This window comes from Pogona vitticeps, chromosome 5 (assembly GCF_051106095.1).
Source record: "Pogona vitticeps strain Pit_001003342236 chromosome 5, PviZW2.1, whole genome shotgun sequence".
Taxonomy (NCBI): Eukaryota; Metazoa; Chordata; class Lepidosauria; order Squamata; family Agamidae; genus Pogona; species Pogona vitticeps.
Window position 1 is genome coordinate 136,069,259 of NC_135787.1, and position 25,087 is coordinate 136,094,345.

Genomic DNA, 25,087 nt, shown 5'->3' on the forward strand with positions numbered 1-25,087 from the left:
GTCAAATGATTAGAGCTGTCCACATTTAATCACTACAGATTGGACGTTTGGCAGAAATCTGAAGCCGCTTTTAGGTATGCTGCATTATCATCTACCGTGGCGTGACACCCTCCTCTGGGCAAGGTAGCTTGTTAGTCACCCGTAATGTGATTCACAGAGGCCACGAAGAAGAATGACAGGTTACCTACCTGTAATTCTAAGTTTTTCAAGTGATTCACACATTCCGACCTGGCTTCCCCACTGCCACACCCTTTTCTTCATGCAGCAGTTGACCTAACTGAAGGGAAAACATTGGCGCCAAGGTACATATATCAGGGGGAGGGGACTGTTCCAATGTATCTTTTTGCTACCGCAGAAGCTCTAGAATATTCTGACAAGGCTCCGCATATGCACAGATTACCCATAGTGTGAATCATAGAGGTCCACTCAAAGAACTACAATTACAGGTAGGTATCCTGTCATTTCCAGGCTGCAGTATCCATATGGTTTGATGACTGAACCAAGATACAAAATCTTTAATGGGTTCAATGTCTTCATTATCAAAATTAAAGTTGTTTAGTTCTTCTATAATCATGATTTTTGTCTTCTTAATGTTCAACTGTAGTTGTGCTTTGGCTTTGTTCTTTCACTAAAAGTTGTTTCAAGTCCTTCCTACTTTCTGCCAGTAAGATGGTGTCATCTTCATATTATAAATTATTGATGTTTCTTCCACCAGTTTTCACTCCTCCGTCATCTGAATCTAGTCCAACTTTTTGTATGATATGGCCTGTGTATACATTGAGCAGATAGGGAAATAAAATGTGCCCTTGTTGGGCCTCTTTACCTATAGGAAACTCTCTCTCTCTCTCTCTCTCTCTCTCTCCATATTCTGTCCATACAGCAACAGGGAAATAAAATGTGCCCTTGTTGGGCCTCTACCTATAGGAAACTACTCTCTCTCTCTCTCTCTCTCTCTCTCCATATTCTGTCCATACAGCAACTTCTTGTCCACAGTATAGGTCACACATCAGGACAATCAAGTGCTGAGGCACTATCATTTCTTTCAGAACAATCCATAGCTTCTCCTGATCCACACAGTCAAAGACATTACTGTTGTCTATAAAGCATATAAAGCAATATGAATTTGGGTGCCTCTTTGATTTCTGTATTTACCGTCTGGTGACGTCCACGTGTAGAGTTATCTTTTGGGTTGCTTGAGGCATGTATTTGTGATGAAGAAATGGTTGCCTTCACAGAATTCTTCGAGGCATTATCCTGCTTTGTTTCTGATCCTTAAGCCACATTCTTTTGCACCCTTGGGTTCTGTTTTGTGTCCAAAAGTATAAGATGAGTAAATGTGTCATTGCCTCAGGAATGGGAGGTGGGGGCAAGCAGGGCTTGAAATAGGACTTCTTGATAGGGGCAACCCAACAAGTGCTGTTTCAAGTCACCGTACCACAGCTAATGGAATCATGAGCACCCCCAAACTCCAATCCCATTTTACAGCACAAATTAACCACTACTGCGGGAGGTGATGCTTTAAATAATAGGAAGTGTGTCTTTGTTGCTGCTGCTATGCCCTGACATGTTCACTGAGTATCTACCATGACCCTAAGATCTCCTTTCTCATTAGTTAAAGACATGAGTGTGATGAGGTTTCCCCCCTCTAATTGACATGACCTAGCCATTACATGGAAACTCATTTATTGCTTGCTTGGCTTGGAATGGTCCTAGTGGAGTTCTTCAGAGTTTGTTTCATGTTTCCCCATCCACAAGTATTCCACTGTCATCTGTACATTGATTGCCTCATGGCGCAGTGGTTAAACTGCTGTACTGCAGCCAAAACTGTGCTCACGACCTGGGGTTTAATCCCAGGTAGCGGCTCAAGGTTGACTCAGACTTCTATCCTTCTGAGGTCGGTAAAATGAGTACCCAGCTTGCTGGGGGGCGGGGGATGTGTAGCCTGTATAATTAACTTGTAAACCACCCAGAGAGTGCTTGAAGCACTATGGGGCGGTATATAAGCAGGGCGCTTTGCTTTACTTTGCTTTGCTTTGCCTCAACAGGGATGGACAAATCAAGCTAACCAGTTTTAGTTTGTGTCTGTGTTCTTTCATAAGTTAAGATCTTTCATAAGTTAAGTCTGCCTTTTTCAAAATAAGATATCTCAACAGAGTGAAATGGGATAGCATTTTCCTTTCCTATCCATGCAGTGCATCAGATCTAAATTTGCTTAAAACCTGGATCTGTTTTAGCCTAAGGCCTCTAACATTCTGAGTAATATCATGAGAAGTACAATAGGGCCTAGATATTTCTCTGCCCTAAGCTGCAACTATGGGAACCTTTGTGACTGCTTCCCATACTTATTCAGGTTTTCTTAAGTGCTAGGAATCAGATGAGATGTAGTTTCTATCCTTGGGGCATGGAACTGTAGGTAGAGAACCTTTTGCCTTCCAGTGATTTAGACCTCCAACTTCCAGAAGCCCTAATTAGCATAGGCAATGATAAGAGATCATGGGAATTTTAGTCCAAAACTTCTGGAGGGCTAAAGATTTACTAATTGCCATAGATGCTGATGAGCATATTCTGGCAGTGTTTAAAACCTTTGGGGATTATTTGAATTGTGATTGCCCATGATTCCTGCTGCCCATGGATTCCAGTGGTCTCTAAGGCTTCATGGAAGTCCTGCTACAAGTTTCCTCACTGCTGCTATAAGGAAAGCTAGAAAGAGTACCAGCAGTAGCGTAGTAGGTTTGTTGATACGGGAAATGGCCAGAAGAGCAAGTCCAGTTTAAATGAGGGTTCATTCGTTCATTTAGTCGTGTCCGACTCTTCGTGACCCCATGGACCAGAGCACGCCAGGTCCTCCTATCTTCCACTGCCTCCCGGAGTTGGGTCAGATTCATGTTTGTTGCTTCGGTGACACTGTCCAACCATCTCATCCTCTGTCGTCCCCTTCTCCTCTTGCCTTCACACTTTCCCAACATTAAGGTCTTTTCCAGGGAGTCCTCTCTTCTCATGAGATGGCCAAAGTATTGGAGCCTCAGCTTCAGGATCTGTCCTTCCAGTAACCCTTCATGCTGAGGGTTACTGAACTTAAAAGGATTCGGGACTCAGTTCACAGTTTTCAGCCTTGACATTGTCAAAATCTTAAAAAATTATAGCTAAGTATATCAAAATCCAGAATGCTTGTCAATTACTCCATAAAGTCATACAGGAAATGTACTCAGAGGGAGAAGTCTGAAATTGTAACATATTTGCAGTGGTACTTAATGTGTGATTTCCAATATAATCTGGAAACTGGAGACTCTGATTCAATGATTGTATCTAATTGACAATCTTTGCAAAAGTACATTATGTATCTTTTTTCTGCTCTGTAATCTACATACTCCTAACACTGATGCAAGCAAGCTTTCAAGCACAAAATTAAGGTACTTGCTCACAAAGCTAACACTATGTAATTGATAGAATGAACCTTAGGTTTGTTCTATAATTGGAGATGCTGCTCTAATACTAATGAAACCCCGGGATCTTTCTTTTATAAAAGTATCTGTGCTGCAAAAACTCGGAAACTCTGTGCAAAAACATCCACTATCTATGACCTCAAAACTCAAAGAAAAGGTTCTTTAAGTTAGGTGATGTGCATTGTATTATATCTATGGTATAAGAGTTTTATCTCAGAATCTGGAATTGTGTTAACAAAATGTGAGAGAAAGAGAAAAGAAAGAAGAAAAATGTATATTAAGGAAAAGTCAAGAATGGGAAGACAGGGTAAGGGAAGAGATATAAAATTGCATTGAGTGCTCAACCATGGTTTCTTTAGTGTACTCAACTCTGGCTTTGTTTCTATGTCTGAACAACACTGTTTGACTAAACATGGTCTGTTTTGGGCTAGTAAAATAGATTTTGAAACCACAGTTTGAAGATGGTTTGTGAATAGAGATAGGCCAGATAGGTGTTCAGAACTTCAAAGCCCCACCTTCTCAGGCAGGTGCTGACCAGGAGGCAGTGACCTGGATTTCCTGCCGCACTTCCTTCAGGTGCTGCCTCTGAGTGGGCACCCATTGGAGGAAGTGGGGTTTGGAAGCGCCAAACATGTGTTCAGATGATAAACAAACCAGCACAAACCACCAAACCAGCAGTTCATGCCCATTTCTGTTTGTGCATCTTGATTGCCCCCTTACCCCGGAATAAAGATGCGAGACCAGAAATTATGGATTAAACATGGGCCACACTTTATTGAATGTAATCATTGTTGCCAATCCTTTGGCAAAGTGGGTCCTGCCATAGTGCGGACTCAGGTTTCAAAACATAGGTCTGAACAGACCCTTTTAATAAACAAATGCAAAAGAAGAGTGGTCCAAAATTTCAGTAGAGAGGTGTAAGGAACTCATTCATGGTTACAGGAAGCAATTGGTTTCAGTTATTTTTTCCAAAGAGGATGCTACCAAATATTAAGTTAAAGGTGCCAATAATTTTGGCCAGTGCATTTTTGGGTTTCTGTGTGGGATTGTATCAGATTTGAGTTTTCTTCTCTGATTTTATTTATTTATTTATTTATTTATTTGTTTGTTTGTTTGTTTGTTTGTTTGTTTGTTTGTTTAACTTGTATGCCGCCCACACTACCCAAAGGTCTCTGAGCGGCTTTTTTTGTGTGTGTGTGTGTGTGTGTGTGTGTGTGTTTTGTTCCAACGGAAACCAAAGTAATGAACATGTGAGTACCAAAACATTTGCAACTGCAACAATTTTCTGAGAGAAGGGTTGCATTTTCTGACAGAATTGCAAGGGTGCCAATATTTTTGGCCATGACTGTATCTTCTATTTTGAGTCTTAGCAAAATATTCCATAGGAAACCTTAGTCAGAGTAAAATATAACTATATTCAGCTTTGTTAAGTATTATATTACTCCAAGGAGACTCCTGAAATAGTAGGAGCCTTCATTTTCCCAACCATGGCCTAAGAGTTTCAGCACATTTTGCTCCTGTTATTTAAGCATGTAATGAAGTAAGAGGAAAAATACATCTGTCGGAATGCTGCTATTCTGTGGTCTGTTGTTAAATTCTGTAGCATCTAGCAAAAATAATGATAAAAAAGAAGTCATTCATCATGATAAATAAAACCTTGTTTAATTTTTAAAGCAACTCAGTATTTATTTTTAATTCAAACTGTGTTTGATGTGAACTAGAAGAGATCAGAAGATTTGCTTCTTATTTTTACACACACAAAAAGTATGAGAAGTTACCACCGTTTTTGATTCTGAAATTGCTTGACTTACTGTGGTAATGGGTACAGGAGAAATGAGTGGTGTGTGTGTAGCTTAACTTTTGACAATGCTGACTGGAGGGGTTGATGGGATTTGTAATTAAACATATCTGGATGACACCAAAGTGAGCAATCCAGTTCTAGCAACATGGCAAATTAATTTTGTGTAGTATTTTATATGGTACCAGGGTGACGTGTTGGATAGAGTGACGGCCAAGGACTTAGGAGGCCTGAGTTCCAATCCTTGTTTGACCATGGAAGCTCACAGACGTCTGTAGAACTGGCAAAGGTACTCCTTAAATATCTCATTCACCTTGAAAGCCTTGTTAGAGTCACTATAAATCAATTCTGACTTGATGGCACAGAACAGCATTTGGTATGAGCAATGATCAGGCTTTCAAGGTCTGGAAGACATTGTGTTGCCTTTTTCTGTTCACATGTTTTCATTTAGATCTGGTAATAAAATTCACACACCTGGTCCTCAGCAAGTGTACTCCGTATTTGTAGATCCACCCAAATTCCAAATGTTCTAATTGGACCAGTCAGGTTTTCATGTGTAACCTGATTTGTTATTGCTATAGTCAGACTGCTAGTTAAATGCTTATAGGACAAAAATTATTCTTAGGAATGCCTAACTACTTGTTCTCAGCTTCTTTATTAATAATTGAGCCAATCTGTCATTACTTGATGCTTTTATTGTTTTTTCTTCTTCATACTTTGCAAACACATATACTATCACAGTCTATGGTTTCTTTTCAAGGAAGGAATCTGTTAATTGAATTTTTCTTTAAAGTTGTGTTGCATGTACAATAGAAATTATAATCCATTGTTAATAAGTTTTCTCAAAGGTCTAATATGATCCAGCAGGTTCCCATCTGCAAGTCAATTATTGTTGTAACCAGAGTGCTGGTCATTGTTTGCAGTTTACAATCATGTTTTCCATTTTTTCTCCAGTAATGCACTCTTAGGTTGTATTACATGTTCACCACTTAGCCTGTTCAAAGCAGATCTACAGTAGTTCTGTCCTGCATTCTCACCGTCATATAGCCATCATCTTCTTTTGCCTGGGAGATAAAGGGAAAATGAAAGTCACTTTCAGACATTGCTCTGATCAGCAAAAATAGGTAGGTTATTCTTCAACATGTGCTCATCTAGTTTAGCTCCCAGAAAATTTGTCTTCAGATCAGATGTACCAAGCTCTTAACAGAAACACCAGTTTGGATTCCAGCCACACCATAACCTAGAACATAGTGGACTGAAAGGCCAAACCAATGTTTTGAGAAACACGCAGAGAGATATAAACGAGTAAGTAGGTTTCTTCGCCATCATAATGAAAGTTTCTGTGTCCTTCTACAGTGTCTACCTGCTTCCACTATAGTCCTATTGCTCTTTGAAACCTCTGAGATGTCTAGAACTTTGGTCATTAGGGTATGGCATTTGCTTTGGCCAAACTCCAGATTCTAGGTTGAATTGCAGCCATTTGTGTTGAACCAGACACTCAATAGGTTGAAGTTAACAACCTGATCCAGTGGCAGTGAAGGTTGGGATTATCCTGAATCTCATCCGCTGGTTTTCCAATGCTCAGACTCACACGGAGAGTTCTGACAGAATGCAGAGGCTCTTCCTCTTCTGACTTGTTGTTTCCCTTGTATAGGAAACTTGACAACACCAGAAATGAGGGGGCCGGGCTAGAGCACTGCCATCTAATCTACAGTGACTGCAAATATATATACAGTAGTTAATAGCTGAGTAGGGAGAGAGAGAGAACAGCTCCTAGAAGCAGTAGGACACATCTTCTGATTTCAGTGTTAGATCAGACCAGTTGCAGTGAATGGAACTTATTAAAACTGACTTCATTGTGATTCATTTCAGTGGATTTACTTTAAGGAGCACTAAGATTAACTTTAGTAATTATTCAATTTCTACTTTAAATATATGCAAGTTAAATATATGCTACATATACAAGAATCACATCTTCTGTATCACACATGAGAATATGTATTTTATTCTAGACAATACTTATGGACTATTGTGCTCTCACGTCATCAAATAATATGGATATTTCAGTGTTGTGAGGAACCTAAACCAATGGGAATATTTAGGTTTGTGATGTAATCACTTTATAGCATATAGGTGTACTCATTTCCAAATCTACCATGCCAGCTAAGTGATAACATTTCAGGAAGACAGATGTATAAAACCAGCAAAAGAAATGACCCACTATCAATAGTCTGCATTGTTAACTAACCAAATTATATTCAAGTAATTCAGCACCTGTTTAATCAAGCTACAAAATATTGAATTAGATACAGGCCACTTCAACTTCACTGATTTGATTATGTAAAAGAGAAAAAGATTGGTGCATACACATGATTCCTGGGAAATTAAATCATGAGAATTAGCTAGAGATATTCCTAGGGGAGTGGTTGATGGCTATTTGCATAAAAATCTGAACAGCCTGCTTTTAAAATTCCTCTATGGTATTGACGAATGGGAAATGGCTGAAGGCTTCCCGGCCTACATCATGCAATATGAATTGTGAAGGCCCATAGCTAAATTTTGTTTTTGTTTTTTTTAAATACAGTCTCAACAGTGTAGCCCATTTATGGGAAAATAGCCCTCAAATATTTGGACACTTTTTTCTCCCCAAATTGCACATGGCTGCCAGAGGCCTCTGATCTAAAGCCATATAGAAAAGGTTTAACTTTAAAACATGACCTCTTAATTGAGGTACCGTGTCTGCCATCTAGCCTACAAATTAATTCATACTCAGCGGGATTTTTAAGTTCTCAAATATAAGATTATAGACTTATGTTAATAAAACCTTTTTAAAAACAAGGTATATCATGTTCTCATTGAAAAAGAGTGTGCTTTTTTTGGTTAAGAAGGTTTTCTGCTGTTCATAAGCAGAATTCACTTTCAGGTTCTTTCTTTCTTTCTTTCTTTCTTTCTTTCTTTCTTTCTTTCTTTCTTTCTTTCTTTCTTTCTTTCTTTCTTCCTTCCTTCCTTCCTTCCTTCCTTCCTTCCTTCCTTCCTTGCTTCCTACCTACCTACCTACCTACCTACCTACCTACCTACCTACCTACCTACCTACCTACCTACCTACTTCTGGAAAACTGCTTTTGGGGACTTGACAGGAGAGACTGAACCATGCTTAAATGGAGAATTGCTGTTGCTGAAGGCTTCCAAGAATGGCAAACATTGTTTCTCAGCCATTTTCCCCTCAGGGTTATAGCAGGGCATGAGAGGCCCATGGACTGCAACAACACTGAGATCTTATGTACTTCTGGCTTGAAAGAACATGGCCTGCTCACAGTTCGATTTACCTCCTGTGAGATTATTGTGTTCCACATTTGGAAACATTGCTAGCTGGTGACCCTTGTATTAACACAATATTTAGCCTTCTTGGAGGCAGGCAGTTCCACTGCAAACTATAAATGTTTTCTTCCTTTAAAAATAAAAGCAATTTGTGGAATGGCACACTTCAGCTAGTTAGAGAAGTATTGCTAAAGCCAATATTTATATTGTCATTGAAGCAGCTAAATATAGGATGGGTTAGAATTGGAAGTTTCTTAGCAGATGCACGTGAGTGCTAGCTATAATATCCACAGGCATCATGTTTGCTCAGAGAGTGAGTATCATCTGAAAAGCACATGCAAAAGGGACAAAAATCACAAGAATAATCTACTTCAATCTCCAGCATGACTTGATTGAAATTATTTCTGACTGTGGAATAATAGGCAATGTAACGAATGCATTCTCTGTGGAAAATGAAGTGAAGATTTGCCAATAATAGTTCTTCCAAAAGAAAATGGTGTAGAACTAGCATTTAACTTTTGTATTTCAAAAAAGCATAGGTGATGGTAAGAGGAGGAACAAAGACTCTAACATGCTCCAAATGTTGTTTGCTTTATATGAAGAGGCCAATTTATAGTTTGTGGCAATGAGACTTTTTCCCAACAAAATTGCTATTCCTATTACTTGGACCCCACAAACCAAGATGTCTGGATCACACATCATCCAGTACATACAGTTAATAGAGTAAACTCATCCGTTCTCTCTCTGTGTATGTCTGTGAATCAACTGTGTATCCTTTGTAGTCACTTTGGGGGGGGGCATAAGAGTTATATACAGATTTTGAACTACATGGGGGTCCAGTGCCCCTAATTTCAGTGTTGTTGAAGGGAGAAGTGTATATAGGTTGTTGCAAGGACAGAGCTATGGATGTGAGCACATGACATACACTCTAATAAGAATGCTGTGATCATTTAGACAGAGGCTGGTCTCTGCGTGCTTTGCTTTGCATGCAAAAAAATGGCTCCTTACTTGAAAGTGATGGCTGATCCTGTACATGCAAAAGGTCTTTATGCAAAACACTATAGTGCACATAGGTCTTTGTCCCACAAGTCTCTGAAGGGACTGTTTCAAGTCATCATCTTTTATGGTGTTTTATTTAAGTAGTCAATTTTTATATGGAGTTAGCCGTTAAAATTTTATACAGTTTGCTTTTTTATTTCTGTTTCACCTTCCGTATCATAATCACAGTCCTTTAGCCTCACTGTGGTTTGAGAAGCTTCTTTTTATTTCAACGCTGAACAGGGAAGAGGTTGTCTAAAATGAATTTACCGCTAAGGGGGGTGGGGATTTAATCCCAACTGCTAATGCAGTGCTGCATCTCAGTGGGTATCATTAGTTCACACATTTCTAATATGTCATCTGCCATCCTCTCCCTAAGCCTTTTCTTCTCGCATTTTATTACATTCTGTCTTGATTATCTTTTCAGGTCTCTCTTGGACTTTTACATGCCCGTGCTACGCATATACTCTGGCCTCCAGGGCGCTGGCAGAAGTTGCAGCCTGAGCTTCCTCCAGAACGCCACCCTCTCTGGAATAAGGAGGAATGACCTATTGTACCTGGATAGAAAACAGGCTGCCATATCTAGGGTTTTGCATGTAGGTAAGGGGTGGAAACATTCCTCAGCTAATAAAGGACTGCCAACTGTACAGAGTTGATGCAAGCAAGATATCTTTTTCATTATTGTAAATCCAAATGGATTTTTAAAAATCACATGGTGGATCAATTTGTCTTGATTTTGAAAGCTCATCTTCCTAGAAGCTGTATTGTAGCTGAGTCTTTTATCTATCCCAGTTCCTTGATTGATATGAAATATGTATTTTCCCCTTTACATATTTTAAATATTTTCCCAATAGAGAAATGGTTTTTCACCAGTATGTCAAGTTCATATTTGATTGTGAAAATGTGACATTTGCTGTGTAATCCAATCTCCCTACTGGAGGAGAATAATACTTTATTTAGGATTCCAAAATTATGGCCAAAATCCTCTTGCAGAGCTATTCAAATCACAAAACTTTTGGAAGCAAATCGCCCCTGTTTAAGAAATCACTATAGATATTATCAATTGTATGCTGCATCATACAATTCAGCATTCAACTGAAAATTTGGGGAAATTTGCCTCCCAGATTTATGATGTTCATGCTGTGCCAGCATGAAACTAGGTAACAGGGTTTCAGCCAATCATTGATTCCATTGAATGAATAGTATTGCTAGTGTTTGGACATATATTGTACACTGAATGAGTAATATTTCTACTCCAAGAAAATGTGTTGTATAATCTGTCTTTCAAAAATAAAATTTTAAAAACAATATTCCTTAATTGCTATCCCTTTCCTTAAGTATTGTTGATTTCATAATTAAATAAAGTATTAATTAATGTTACATATTCATACTTCTGATATTTTGAGTTACTAATAGAATAAATGCATTTCAATTTGAAACACACCCTACAGCATGTCTCTAATAGTCACTTTAATCAGTGGTTAAGTATAATCAAAGCTGATAATAATTGCTCTATTTCTTTGATGATGTGTGAAAAGCTTCTTTAATTCTATAAATACTTTTTCTTAATACACAAAGTGAAACATCACATTCTAATAATAAATATGACAGATGTTCACTTATTCCTAATCTGTTTACTATCAGACATCAGTTTTAGATCTATGGATCTGCTCATATATTTGCTTTACTGAAAAGGCACATAGCATGTACAGTATGAGATGTTTGTAATCTTATTCATATCTTCTGAGAGGAAAGCCCTAACTGGCTGAACATTGCAAAACAAAACACAGAATGAATTTTAGTAATCTAACAATAAACGTTATTGCTTTTGAAAGCAGGAGAATGACTGATACACAGAGGGTATATATGTATAATGAGTCTCACCAAATAATAAAACAGGCTATTCTTCTACAGCTCCAAGTGAAAAGTTCCAAAGTAGTAACTGAGCATGTGCAGGAAACAGCTACGGAAAAGCAACTGCACCCAAGACAGCTTTTGCGTTTGATGATGTAGTCAGAAAATGTTTTATCTGTTATGATTCCTCTATTTGATCTGACCTAGTAATACAAACTTTCCAGATCCTCTCTGATGCCCAATTTTGGACACATTCTCCCTCTCCCCTCTCATGGCCCTAGTGTCATATAAAACCCATAGTGGATGAGTCTTTTAATGAGAAGTAATGTACAATGACCACCTAGGCAACAATTCCTTTAGATTTGATAAGTATGGAATGAAGATATTTGAAATCTACGGATGTGGGCATTTTTTTTTCCATTTTATAACAACGGACAAAATATTGCACATTTCTTCATGTTTAGGATGATAGGGATGAAAGGTTTTTTTTTTAATGGACTAGATAGAGGAGAAAACATTTAGCCAAATGCAAAGTTTTGATTGCTTGAGCTGTTAAAAATCTGGGCTGGAATCCCTATATATTCAACCATGTTGATGTTGAATTGACATCACCACCTCTTTTTTCTGTAAATGGCCATAGTGCAGTATATGTGGTCCTTTATCTTCTGGGAAGAGCTGTACCTGTCATTGGGAATGATGTTTGATAATTAAAGACTTTCTCCTCCCATTCCACAGCTTCCATGAATTCCTGAAGATGAAAAGGATTATATGGGGGAAGGTGTTAGGAACTTCAGCACAGATGTTGGAAATGGTTATTTTTTTTAAAAAAAAATCACCACTACTGCTGATGTCACCAGCCTTACACAGCATAAATCACAGCAACAGGATTCAGCCAACGTTAGCTGATACAGTTGGGGGGAATTTCATTTCAGTTTACTTTTGAATAATTAACCAAAATTTATACCTGTCTTCAAATCTGATGTATAAGAAATTTGAGGTTTAAAAAATTCTGATGTGGGGGAAAATGAAATCATTTTTCAAGGCACTCAAGCTATGCTTCTTTCTTACATTTTTCCTTTTTTTGAATCATAGTAGTGTGTTTTGTGTAGAAAGGTGAATCTGGAAGTGCATTCCCATGCCTTTTGTCTGTAAGCCTGCAGTATACTATAGAATTTATTTATTTATTTATTTATTTATTTGATTTATATCCCGCTCATCTGGTAAATCTATACCACTCTGAGCGGCTAACAGGAACATATATACAATTATAATAAAATAAATTAAAAATCAATTAACTGAAAATGACAAAAATCATAAATAATTGCAAATAATAAATAGATAAAGAAGAGAAAAATAAATTAAGTTAGATTAGGTGCTGGCAGGAGGGAAGGCCTTGACATAGAGCCATGTTTTTAGTTGAGTTGTGAATGTACCCAGCGTAGGGGCCGCGCGAATCTCAGGAGGGAGATTGTTCCAAAGGCGAGGAGCCACCGCCGAGAAGGCCCGGTTTCGTGTCTTCTCCCTCCGGGCCTCCCTCGGCGTCAGGCTCCTCAGCCTCACCTCCTGGGTCGCGCGGGTGGTCCGGGTAGAACTTGGTGGGTGAAGGCGTTCCGCCAAGTATCGAGGTCCCAAACCGTTCAGGGCCTTATAAGTGAGCATTAAAACTTTGAAGTCAATACGGAAACGAATGGGCAGCCAATGCAGTCTAGCCAGGATAGGAGAAATGTGATGGAATTTTCTCCCTCCGGTAAGGAGTCTGGCTGCTGCATTCTGCACCATCTGGAGTTTCCGTATCAGCCTCAAAGGTAGCCCCACGTAGAGCGCATTGCAGTGATCTCATCTTGAGATTACGAGCGCGTGTACTAAGGTGGTGAGCACCCCCGAGTCAAGATAGGGCCGCAGCCGGGCAATCCGCCAAAGGTGGAAAAAGGCGGAGCGGACAACCGACGCCACCTGTGTTTCCATGGTGAGCGTCGGGTCCAAATGTATGCCCAAGCTGCGGACCCCACTCACCGGAGCCAGGGTGGCCCCCCCAAACGAGAGAGAGCCAACCAAGCCACCAACCACGGGGGGGCCCACCCTCAGGACTTCCGTCTTGTCCGGGTTCAGCCGCAGGCCATTTTCCTGCATCCATTCCAGTAAAGTCCCCAGGCAACGCTGAAGGGACAGGACGGCATCACCTGCAGTTGGTAAAAAGGAGATGTAGAGCTGGGTGTCATCAGCATACTGATGACACAGCGCTCCACACCCCCTGATGACCCCCGCTAGCGGCCTCATATAGATGTTAAATAGCATTGGGGAGATAATCGACCCCTGTGGAACCCCACAGTTGGAGTTCCACGGGGCCGAGACAGTCTCCCCAAGCTGAACTCTCTGGGGGCGGTCCTCCAAGAAGGAACGGAGCCAGGCTAACGCCAGGCCACCGATTCCCAACTCGGAGAGCCTCCCCAGGAGGATACCGTGGTCGACGGTATCAAAGGCCGCCGAAATATCGAGGAGGACCAGCAGAGACGTTCTGCCCCTGTCGGCCTCCCTCAACAGGTCATCATACAGGGCGACCAATGCCGTCTCTGTCCCGTGGCACGGCCTGAAGCCCGACTGGAATGGATCCAGGGCATCTGTTTCATCCAGGAGTGCCTGAAGCTGGTCTGCCACCACCCTCTCCACCACTTTGCTCATGAAAGAAATATTGGCGACGGGCCTGTAATTGCCAATTTCGTCCGCCGCCAAACTAGATTTCTTTCGTATGGGCCTAATGAGTGTCTCCTTGAGGGCAGATGGGAAAACAGCCAAACAATCAGTAATAAAACTCTACAGTCTACCTTTCTAATTTGATTTTTCTGATGCACATGATTCCTAACAATTATTTAAGTCAGCAGTGTGGTGTGGTTCGTATATCTAAAGTATATTGATTATGTACCATTCAGAAAATACACTAGGGCAATTGATCTGTCTTTTCCATGTCTATGTTTCCTATTCTAGAATTTATTTTCAGGGTTGCTTCTCCTAGAAGTACTCTCCTGAGATGCATTGTTCCACCTACTGTGGGGAGTGAAAGAATCCTGTCTCTGCAGCTCCACTCATCAGCAGGACCAGTAACCCTCATTAGTGCATATGCACCAACACTGTCATCCACTCCAGAAGTGAAAGACAAATTCTATGACGATCTGGCAGCTGCTATCAAAAAAGTCCCTGAAAGAGAGGCACTGTTCATTCTTGGAGACTTTAACGCTAGAGTTGGTGCTGATCATAATTCTTGGCCCACTTGTCTAGGTCGTTTTGGCATTGGAAAGATGAATGAAAATGGCCAGCGCTTGCTGGAGCTTTGCTGCCATTATGGTCTTTGCGTCAGCAACACATTCTTTAACACGAAGCTGCAACACAGAGTTTCCTGGAGACATCCAAGATCCAAGCATTGGCATCAGCTCGATCTAATCCTCACTAGACGTTCCAGCCTTCCTAGTATTACGATCACACGCAGTTACCAGAGTGCTGATTGTGATACTGATCACTCCCTGGTGTGTAGTAGAGTAAAACTGCGAACAAAGAGAGTATATCACACAAAAAAGGAAGGAAGACCACGTATTGACATCAGCAAGACTCGCGATCAAAGAAAAGTGAAAGAATTTGCCCAAGCACTTGAGGAAGCCCTTCCAGGTCCAGCTACTGCAAATGCACCTGAACGATGGGAACACTTCAAGAACACTGTCTATAACACCGCCTTGTCCACCTTTGGCAAGAAGACCCAAAAGGTGGCTGACTGGTTCGAAGCCCATTCAGAGGAGTTAATGCCAGCCATCGAGGTTAAGAGAAGAGCACTAGCAGCATACAAAGCCTGTCCTAGCGAGTACAACTTGCAAGCTCTTCGAGCTGCTCGCAGCCAAGTCCAACAGGCTGCCAGGAGATGCTCCAACGACTATTGGCTCCAGCTCAGCTCTCATATACAGTTAGCAGCGGACACAGGTAACATCAAAGGAATGTATGACGGTATCAAGCAGGCCTTAGGTCCAATACAGAAGAAATCTGCTCCCTTGAAGTCTGCTACAGGTGTGCTCATCCAGGACCGAGCACAGCAGATGGAACGCTAGGTACAGCACTACTCTGAGCTATATTCCAGAGAGAATGTAGTAACCGAAGAAGCATTAAATAACATTGAGTGCCTACCTGTCTTGGAAGAGCTGGACAGCGAACCAACCCTAGCAGAAATAAAAGCGGCCTTGGACTCCCTCGCCTCCGGCAAGGCACCTGGAAAGGATAACATCCCTGCTGAAGTGCTGAAATGCTGTAAGGAGATCATCACCACTGAACTGTACGAAATCTTTTGTCTCTGCTGGAGGGAAGGTGGAGTACCACAGGACATGAAGGATGTGAACATCGTCACATTGTATAAGAACAAAGGAGACAGGGGTGACTGCAATAACTACCGTGGCATCTGTATTCTCAGCATTGTAGGGAAGCTGCTTGCCTGTGTTCTGCTGAAGAGGCATGAGGTGCTTGCACACAGAGTCTATTCAGAATCACAGTGTGGATTTCAAGCTAATAGATCCACCACTGACATGGTATTCTCCCTCAGACAGTTGCAGGAGAAATGTCAGGAACAATGACAGCCACTTTTTGTGGCCTTCATAGATCTCACAAAAGCCTTTGATTTGGTTAGCAGGGATGGCCTTTTTAAAATACTTCCCAAGATTGGATGTCCACCTCGACTCCTTAACATCATCAGGTCCTTCCATGAGGAAATGAAGGGCACTGTAGTTTTTGATGACTCAGATCCCTTTCACATCCGAAGTGGAATGAAAAAGGGCTGTGTCCTCGTGTCAACTCTGTTTGGGATCGCTTTTGCTCTCATGCTGAAGCACGCCTTTTGAACTGCAACAGAAGGTGTCTATCTCTGGACTAGATCAGATTGAAAACTCTTTAATCTCTCTAGATTGAGAGCGAAGACCAAAGTCCAACTGAAATGCATGTGGGACTTCCTCTTCGCAGATGATGCAGCCATCGTTGCCCACTCTGCTGAAGACCTCCAACAACTCATGAATCGTTTCAGCAAGGCCTGCCAAGACTTTGGACTAACAATCAGCCTGAAGAAAACGCAAGTCATGGGCCAGGGCGTGGACTCACCTCCTTCCATTACCATCTCTACACAAGAATTGGAGGTTGTTCATGACTTTGTGTACCTTGGCTCAACCATCTCTGACACCCTCTCTCTGGATGTCGAGCTGGATAAACGCATTGGCAAAGCAGCCACCATGTTCTTTAGACTCACAAAGAGAGTATGGCTCAATAAGAAGCTGACGACACATACAAAGATCCAAGTCTATAGAGCCTGTGTCCTAAGCACACTCCTGTACTGCAGCGAGTCCTGGACCCTTTGTGCATGGCAGGAGAGGAAGCTGAACACGTTCCATATGCGTTGCCTCCGACGGATTTTTGGCATCACCTGGCAGGACAAAGTCCCAAACAGAGTAGTCCTAGAACGAGCTGGAATTTTCAGCATGAATACATTGCTGAAACAGCGACGTCTACGTTGGCTTGGGCACGTCGTGAGAATGGCTGATGGTCGGATTCCAAAGGTCCTCCTGTATGGAGAATTAGTGCAGGGAAATCGCCCCAGAGGGAGACCACAGCTGCGATACAAGGACGTCTGCAAGCGAGATCTGAAGGCCTTAGGAATAGACCTCAACAGATGGGAAACCCTGACATCTGAGCGTTCAGCCTGGAGGCAGGCACTGCATCGTGGCCTCTCCCAATTTGAAGCGACCCTTGCCCAGCAGGCCGAGGCAAAGAGGAAATCACAAAAGCAGCAAAACCAGGGAGCTGGACAGGGGACAGATTGGATTTGTCTTCAGTGTGGAAGGGATTGTCACTCTCGAATTGGCCTCCTCAGCCACACTAGACGCTGTTCCAAGTCCTCCACACAGAGCACGCTACCATAGTCTTTCGAGACTGAAGGATGCCTAACCTCTCCTAGAATGACTCAAAATGGTAACAGGAGACTTTAACTAGAGGTGAGGAGTGGTTTACAAAGGCTCCAGTTCTTCTGAATTTGGACATCAAAGTATTGAAGTTGATCTTGACTTATGTAATTCAACCATTATATTCTATCCCTACTAACTGTTGCTAGAATGGTGTGGATATGTCATGCTCAAATTTCTCAATGTATATTTCTCTTCTTTGGAGACACTGTATCTTCTTAATGAACAAATGTTGAGCACGACTTTGAGGGTGATGTCGCAAATGTGGTTAATATAATCACATGCTGTATTAACAAATAATTAATGAGAGAGTAAGAGAGCAAGGGCTCGGTAACCAGAATTGATTTCATGGCATAAAGTCTGATTACAGTCTCTTATTATACCCATGTCTTAAAAATAATGATTAAAAAAAGCAACACAGCTACATCAAATACAACAACTGCTCCTAAACTGAGTTTTAATTTACTAACTAGTCATACAGTGTATCACAGAATTTGTCTTTTAGGAAGATAAAGGCATGTGCGAGGAAGATAAAGGCATGTCTGAGCCATAAATTGAATTAATCCTCTGCAAGGCTGCAATCCTATATGGTTTTTATACAGTAGGAGCCTCGTGGCACAGTGGTTAAACCACTGTACTGCAGCCAAAACTGTGCTCACGACCTGGGGTTCAATCCCAGGTAGCGGCTCAAGGTTGACTCAGCCTTCTATCCTTCCGAGGTTGGTAAAATGAATACCCAGCTTGCTGGGGGGGAGGCCACTGTGTAGCCTGCATAATTAACTTGTAAACTGCTCAGAGAGTGCTTGAAGCACTATGGGGCGGTATAGAAGCAGCATGCTTTGGTTTTGCTTTTTAGTACAGTAGGTCTCTTATAAAACACTGAAGTTTAATGTTGAAGTAAACATGTTTAGAAGTATACTGCGAAGTATATGCATCTTCTGTGTAGTAAGTGCTTGTGAAGAATGCTCACTAAATTCATTGTCCTCATCTTGTTAGATTTTCTTGACTCAACAAGACATCTCAATGGGTATTTTGAAAGCCCCAAGAAATTCTTAATCCCAGGTGAGAACAAAACAAGAAGCTGGGTTTTTTTAATCCTCAAGGTCTTTATAATTTGTATAGATATGTGCAAAACTAGCATACTTTCTTTTTTGTGAAGACACATACAGATGATTGTGAAGAAAACCAAAGCAAATCCAAGGTTTAAAATTATTAGATTCCCATGAATCTAAGGACAATTGCCCCAGTTTTGTGCAGACTTTTTTTGTGTAGTTGTACATGTTGGATGCAAAATCTCACCCTTGCAAATGAAAGGGCATGGCGAAGAGCAGCAGAGAACTCACACTGCCCTTGAAGGGAAGAAAAATGTTTCGATCTCTTATTTTCCTCTGCATGGATGAGAGAAATGAGGGTTTATATCTTTATAATACAGAAAGAGATAAATCCACACACATAAAACACAAAAGTAGCATGAAGTGCACTGCACATCATCTTGAACATTGGAGAGGCACATTTTCAATTGCACTATCATAAGACTGCAGATTCTATCTAGCATACCAGTAACCTGAAGAGAAGATGCCCTGTCTTTTCAATTACAGTAGAGGAGGAGAAGCAATGGTGGAGTCAATGAAGATACAACAGAAGGCATGTGGCCTACAGCAACTTCTAACAGGGGAAAGGCAGATCAGAGATCTTTCGTAAGAGATCAAAAATTCAGTAATACCTTTATTGAATTATCATCAAAAAGGTGAGCTCTTGACTCTGCAGAACTCTTCATCAGACTAGACATTGGAAAACCTAGGACAATATCCGGTCTGAAGTTCTACATACCTTGAAAGCTCACTTTCTGATTCCATTTCAGTAGTCTAGTAGAAATATTAGCCATGTGCCTGTGTGGGATATTCCCTATTTTCAAATGGGAAAAGTTAAATGGTATGTTCATAGTGGGGCTACTGAATTACCTAAATTCTTCATTAGCTTTAGCTGAGACTGACCTAAGGAAGAGAAGGGAACCAAGTCAACCACCAGAAAATGTCCTCAACTACACTGTAACACTGACTACATTGGACAAGTCTCCTAAACTGATTGCCAATAGCACTACAAACTTTGCTATAGAGGCAAGGCAGCTAAATGATTTGGATGGCACATACTATACTGTTATTTCTCAGTGCTAGAACTATGAGATCAGGGGGAAGTAAACTGGATATAACGAAATCTGCAAGACCCACTACCCTGCCTGCCTCCTAAATATTAATTAAAATGTTAACATTAGCATTCTAAACAGAAGCTAAAATTTGGGGGACATTTCTGTCCTAGTCTCCCTCTTGAAACTACAACCACAAATATTTGTCCATTTCATGTTTCAATACGAACATCTTTGTTAGCTCCTTCTCACTTGAATTCTGAACAAATGTGTTCGGCTATGTAAATTTGGTGCTGGCTCTCTCTGGAAGCAGGGTTTTTCTGGTGTTTGTTTATCCAGGCGAGATGGATTCCACTAGAGCTATGTGAGAATTCCTGCCATTCAGGTTTGTTTTACAGAATTACAGACTGAATTTTGGGATTTACATAGGATAAAGCGGAATGCAATTTTGCATCCTCCACTCCATACCTTTTGAAAATGTCCACATACACTTGTTAGCCATTGGAGGCATCTGGCAATTATCAGTTTTTTTAAAAAAATGCATTCAAAGATATATACTGAATCTTTTTCCATTAAACCAGTGGTTCTTAATGTTGGGTTACTCAGGTGTTTTTGGACTGCAACTCCCAGAAGCCTTTACCACCAGCTGTGCTGGCTGGGATTTCTGGGAGTTGCAGTTCAAAAAACACCCGAGTAACCCAAGATTAAGAACCACTGCATTAAACCACCAACTCTGCTGGCCAGGATTCAAGAACATCTGGAGGCCCGAGGTTGGGGACCAGTGATATAGAGGGGCAGAGATTCAGCCAAAACAAAATGAGTGTTGCAACCAAAAGGCAACAGTTCTTTCTACACAAAAAACAAGGTCTAATATCTAACCTTCACCCGTCTCCAAAGGTCAATGACTATTAAGTGTTCTGTGTTCATCACTAGCAAAAATTACGGAAAGGCGACTTGTGCACTTTCTCATTATGAAATTGCAAATTCTTGAGGAAAAAAGTCAGATCAGCAGAAGGAGAATGCTTCAGAGGAAGCTCTGACATTGCAACCTTGACTTTGGTGCCACAAGAGTGTTATACTACTGATATCCAGGCCAAGATGTTTGTTACCAAGCATATGCCAAAGTATATAAGTTTTCCCTTTCTCTGCTCTGGGAAAATCTGAAATATTTTATGCCATTTAGGCCTCTGAAAAACGTTGGTTTGCGGCCAAGATACTATGTAATCAGTATGAACCATTAGTAGAGTGCCAAATGATTCCCTCGAAATAGTTACCGGAGCCTGTGCCAATGTCACAGACAATATAGCTGCTATTTGGCACCCTATAGGTGTGGACAATTATGCTACTAAGGGGATAATAGCAATACATGGTGCACATTCCTTTGCCAGAAAAGCAGGTTGTACGTTGCACGCTCCTGTTTTATATCATTGTCAATGGTATTCATCAGAATGATGGTTATGAGATCCCATTTCTCCAGACAATGAAAGCTGTTATATCTCCCCAAAGTGAATGGACAAATTAATGTGAAAAGAGAACATGGAAGAACTTTAAATCAATAAGCTCTCAAGCAACCCAATCCATGATTCCCTTCAAGCAAGGTCTTTTGATTGAAGCCAGTTCACTCCCATCATAGTCAATGGACAACCTCAGGTGTAATTCATGTGGGCTTTATTAAGCTGGTAATAAGTAAAAAAATATTGAGTTAAAATTGATACAAGTTTCTCCTTCTGAGCATTTCAGATTGCCTTAATCTTTGTTATCAATCACTATTTTTTCTCCTCTTACAATTATTCCAAGATATCAAAGGATGACTAAAAATGCCCAGTCAATTGCTATCAAAATGGCCTCCAAAATGTAGAATGAAAGAGAACTTTTTATCTCTTCTTCCCCTTTTCTCACTTCTGTGAAATACCATGCCATGCTATGCTTGGTGCTTTAGGAAGATAATGAACTAAATCCAATTATTAGTCCCGACTATAGTATGCCCACTGAATAAATAGAATTTGTTAAATCAGCAGTTCCCATCAATTAATGCATCTGCTATCAATGCAGCTCACAAAAGGCTTTAGTCCAATGAAATGATTTCTTTTTCTTCCATCACAAGGTAGGCTGAAGTGGGTTGTTCTATACCAGTTGGGTCCTCAGATATTCTTGGACTAAAACTCCCAGAAACCTTCATCACTAACTGTTGGCAAGGATTTCTGGGGACTGTAGTCCAATAACATCTGAGGACACAAGGTTGGGAAGCAATGTTTACTGCCAACGTTCCCTTCAGCTCACATATGAACAAATCAGGGAATTCTGTATGTTGGGAGAGGCAAAGTCTGGTCCTCCAGAGGTTCTTGGATTACAGCTCCACAAATTCTTCATGACTTACTAGGCTAGTTTTGGCTAATGGAAGATGCCGTGTAGCAACCTCTGAAGGGCTGCACGTCAGGCATCTCTGGTTTGTACCATTCATTTTAGGCTCATGGTGATCTCGTTTTACTCTAATAATTAATTTGTCCTCCTGACATCCAGTTCAAGCTGCCCAAAAATGTAGGCACATATTCAAAAGTAGTCATTGACTGAACTGAAAGTTAAGATTGAGATGTTGTTTGCAGTCCAAATCACAGAGAGGCAACTTGTACCCTGCAGATATTACACTGCAACTCCCAGCAACATTAGCCCGCATAGTCAGTAATGATGGATTGCGATAACTGCAATGCAGTAGGATCTGGAACAGTTGCCCACCTTCTCAGCAGATTGTTCCCATGATAAGTCTTTGAACATGTATATAGAAAATGGACTGACTGAGGCTGCTATTTCATAGTCAGCCTATTCATTTCGTGAAGAAATAGCATTTTCTCATTGAGCCACTGGGAGAGGGCCATGTTGCACACAGAAGGTCTACAGGCAAGGAACCTCCTACTCTAATGTGTGAGTGTCAGGGCAGTTTGGCTTCTGCCCCCAGTGACATTGTTGTATGTCATGATAGGAAAGGAAGTGTGAGCCACAAGGGCTAGTTATTGATCAGATCAATTTCATTATGTTAACGAAAGCCCCAGAGTACACTTGCTAAAAATAAAGTTGGCATACAAGGGAAAAATAAACCGGATTGTGTCAAAGGGAATGAAAAACATAAGACATCTACTCACCATCTGCTGGCTCATTCTTGCAGCCTTTTTATCGTACACACAGGAATCACCGAGATTTCATTTGAACCTCTCAGGATGAGCAAATTAAGCTTCTGGTTTGGAAAATTAGCTTCCATTTCTTTAATTTCTTGTTTCAGAAACAGAATACTTCAGAAATGCTTTTTTAAAAAAAATTATCTGTATAGTAATTTTCAGACCCACATGATTGCATTGAAGAAAAACAATCTTCCTTTTCCAAATGCATCTTTCAATTATTATTGATATGTTCTGCTATCAAATGTATTATTCTATGTCTGCAAATAACCTGAGGAAATGAACAGGCTGTGTAGAAATGAACAGGTGTTCCAAAAGTCAAATTAATGAGTTATGTAGATTTTAAAGCTTTTTAAAATAAAGAAGTTCATCAAATGTTTTGCTTTTAACCGATGTGTTGACTGCATATATTTTTAGAAAAGTCATTTATCCAGACTTGCTATTTAATGGAATTCTATCACTGATTTTTTCAAAAATAAAAGGTTTGAGGTAGCTAACCATACTAACTTTAAAAAATATATACAGCATCAAACAGAACACCAGAACAATGATCAGTGTCATCTTTCTCTGTTCACTTGAAAGTATAACTCATTTAGTTTTGGGGGCTTGCTCCCAAGTAAGTATGAATACAATTTCAGGCAAAATGTAGTTAAAACATGCAAAAACCAGCACATGTGAAAAGGGGGCAGTAGGAAGGCCTAGTAATAACTGTCAGTTTCTGAAAGGCCTTCTTTAAAAGTCATGTTTTCATTGAATGACACTACCATTGAAAAGATTGTCTTTCCCATAGAATGTCAGATGAGTATTTCACATGTTACTGCTAGCATGGAGGAAGTTGAAGAAGGGTCAGGCTGTGTTGCTAAAGGTGCTTGGAATGATGCACAGTGTTTAGGACTATTCCTTTTTTGGATTACATTCCATTAATTCCCTCAGCTGTATGTGCAATTCTGGGAACCATAGTCCAAAAAAGCTGCTTTTCTGAGCTCTTCCAGAAGCATAGAGGTAACCAATATAAGTGAAGTACAGCGGAAAGGAGATGGCCCATCTGACCAATGTCTACCAATAAAGTGTCAGTAGAATTTGAAGCCACTGATGCAGCAGCCCCAAGCAGAAGATACTGCAGTAGTCTGGATGTACCAAGGACTGCCCTGTGAATAAGTGAATCTCCTCTATAAACTGCTGCAACTGGAGTGCAGGTAAAAAGGAAACACATAAATGCTTTGCTGAGATGCAATTTGGAACACTAGTACAAAATTCCTAATTATTTTTCAATGTATACCTAGATGCATTATAGTGTGCTAACTAATCTATACTGGCAAGATAAAATATGCTGTTGCTTGTCACTGCCACCACCTCAGCATATACCACCAGAGGTGCTCGCCTCATCGCTTAGCCTTAAATCTCTAAATCAGTATGTGTGCCTGGCTGCTTCTAATAAAGAGAAGCACTGTCCTTGGATCAAATTAGTTGATCCAGGGCTTGCAAGGAATTTAACTTCATAGTGACTTTGGCAAAATAAGTTTGGATTTGACTGGATAGCTTAGTTTAGATACCTGGCTGTGGAGCTGTTGAGAGTTTGAATCCCACTCTGCCTCCTACACGTAGAGCCAGCTTCTGTAGCCATGGATAAGCTGCACAGTTCCAGGGCACCCCCAGAAGAAGGGAGTGGTAAACTTGAGTATTCTCTATCTAGAAAACCCTGAAAAGGGTCACCATAAGCCAGAACTGATTTAATGACATATGATGATGATTGATTGATGTTATTCTGAAGAAATATTGCTGAATGCAGGAAATAAGAATAGCTACCGGCTACAATTGAAAGGAGGAGCAAAAGAAACTAAAAGACCTCCCCCCCAGTGTGCTTGATGGATTTCACCCAAGGAGATCTACTTGCTATGGAATCTTGCTATAATCATCTGTGTGAAAGACAGTAAGAGAGAAAGAGAAATACTGCTGCAAAATTTTGAAGATGCCTTGCAGATACACTTGAGTAGTATGCTTGTGGTCACAGAGTCTGCTACAACAATACATGGCAACCTATATGTGTCTGCTCTCTGCTTGTCTCCACCATAGTTCCATGACTTAGAACCTAGACATCTGAAACTTGACATGGATACTAAGAGGATCCTAGAGATGTGCATATCACATATACACGTATTGTTGTAGCAGACTCTGTGACCACAAGCATACTACTCAAGTGTATCTGAAAGGCATCTTCTGTTGTTAGCCGCCTAGAGTGGTCCTCACCGACCAGATAGGCGGGGTATAAATTAAATAAATAAATAAATAAATAAATACAGTACTTTGTATTAGTTAAGTCCAGCAGCAGTGTCATCTTCAGTCACTAG

At 40.6% G+C, this 25,087-nt stretch overlaps 2 protein-coding genes across 3 annotated transcripts in view; both read left to right on the top strand.

Annotated features, from left to right (window-relative positions):
* Positions 1–10,907, top strand: part of IMMP2L (inner mitochondrial membrane peptidase subunit 2) — a 659,819-nt gene extending 648,912 nt beyond the window's left edge. For both annotated transcript variants that reach the window (XM_073000504.2, XM_073000506.2), the window contains one exon: positions 10,025–10,907. In XM_073000504.2, the coding sequence (XP_072856605.1) occupies positions 10,025–10,144 (120 nt within the window). In that variant the 3' untranslated portion in view covers positions 10,145–10,907. The remainder of the gene's footprint in view (positions 1–10,024) is intronic.
* The window catches only part of LOC144583284 (uncharacterized), a 624,829-nt gene that overhangs the window by 100,245 nt on the left and 499,497 nt on the right, over positions 1–25,087 (top strand). The gene's annotated exons all lie outside the window — the stretch shown is intronic.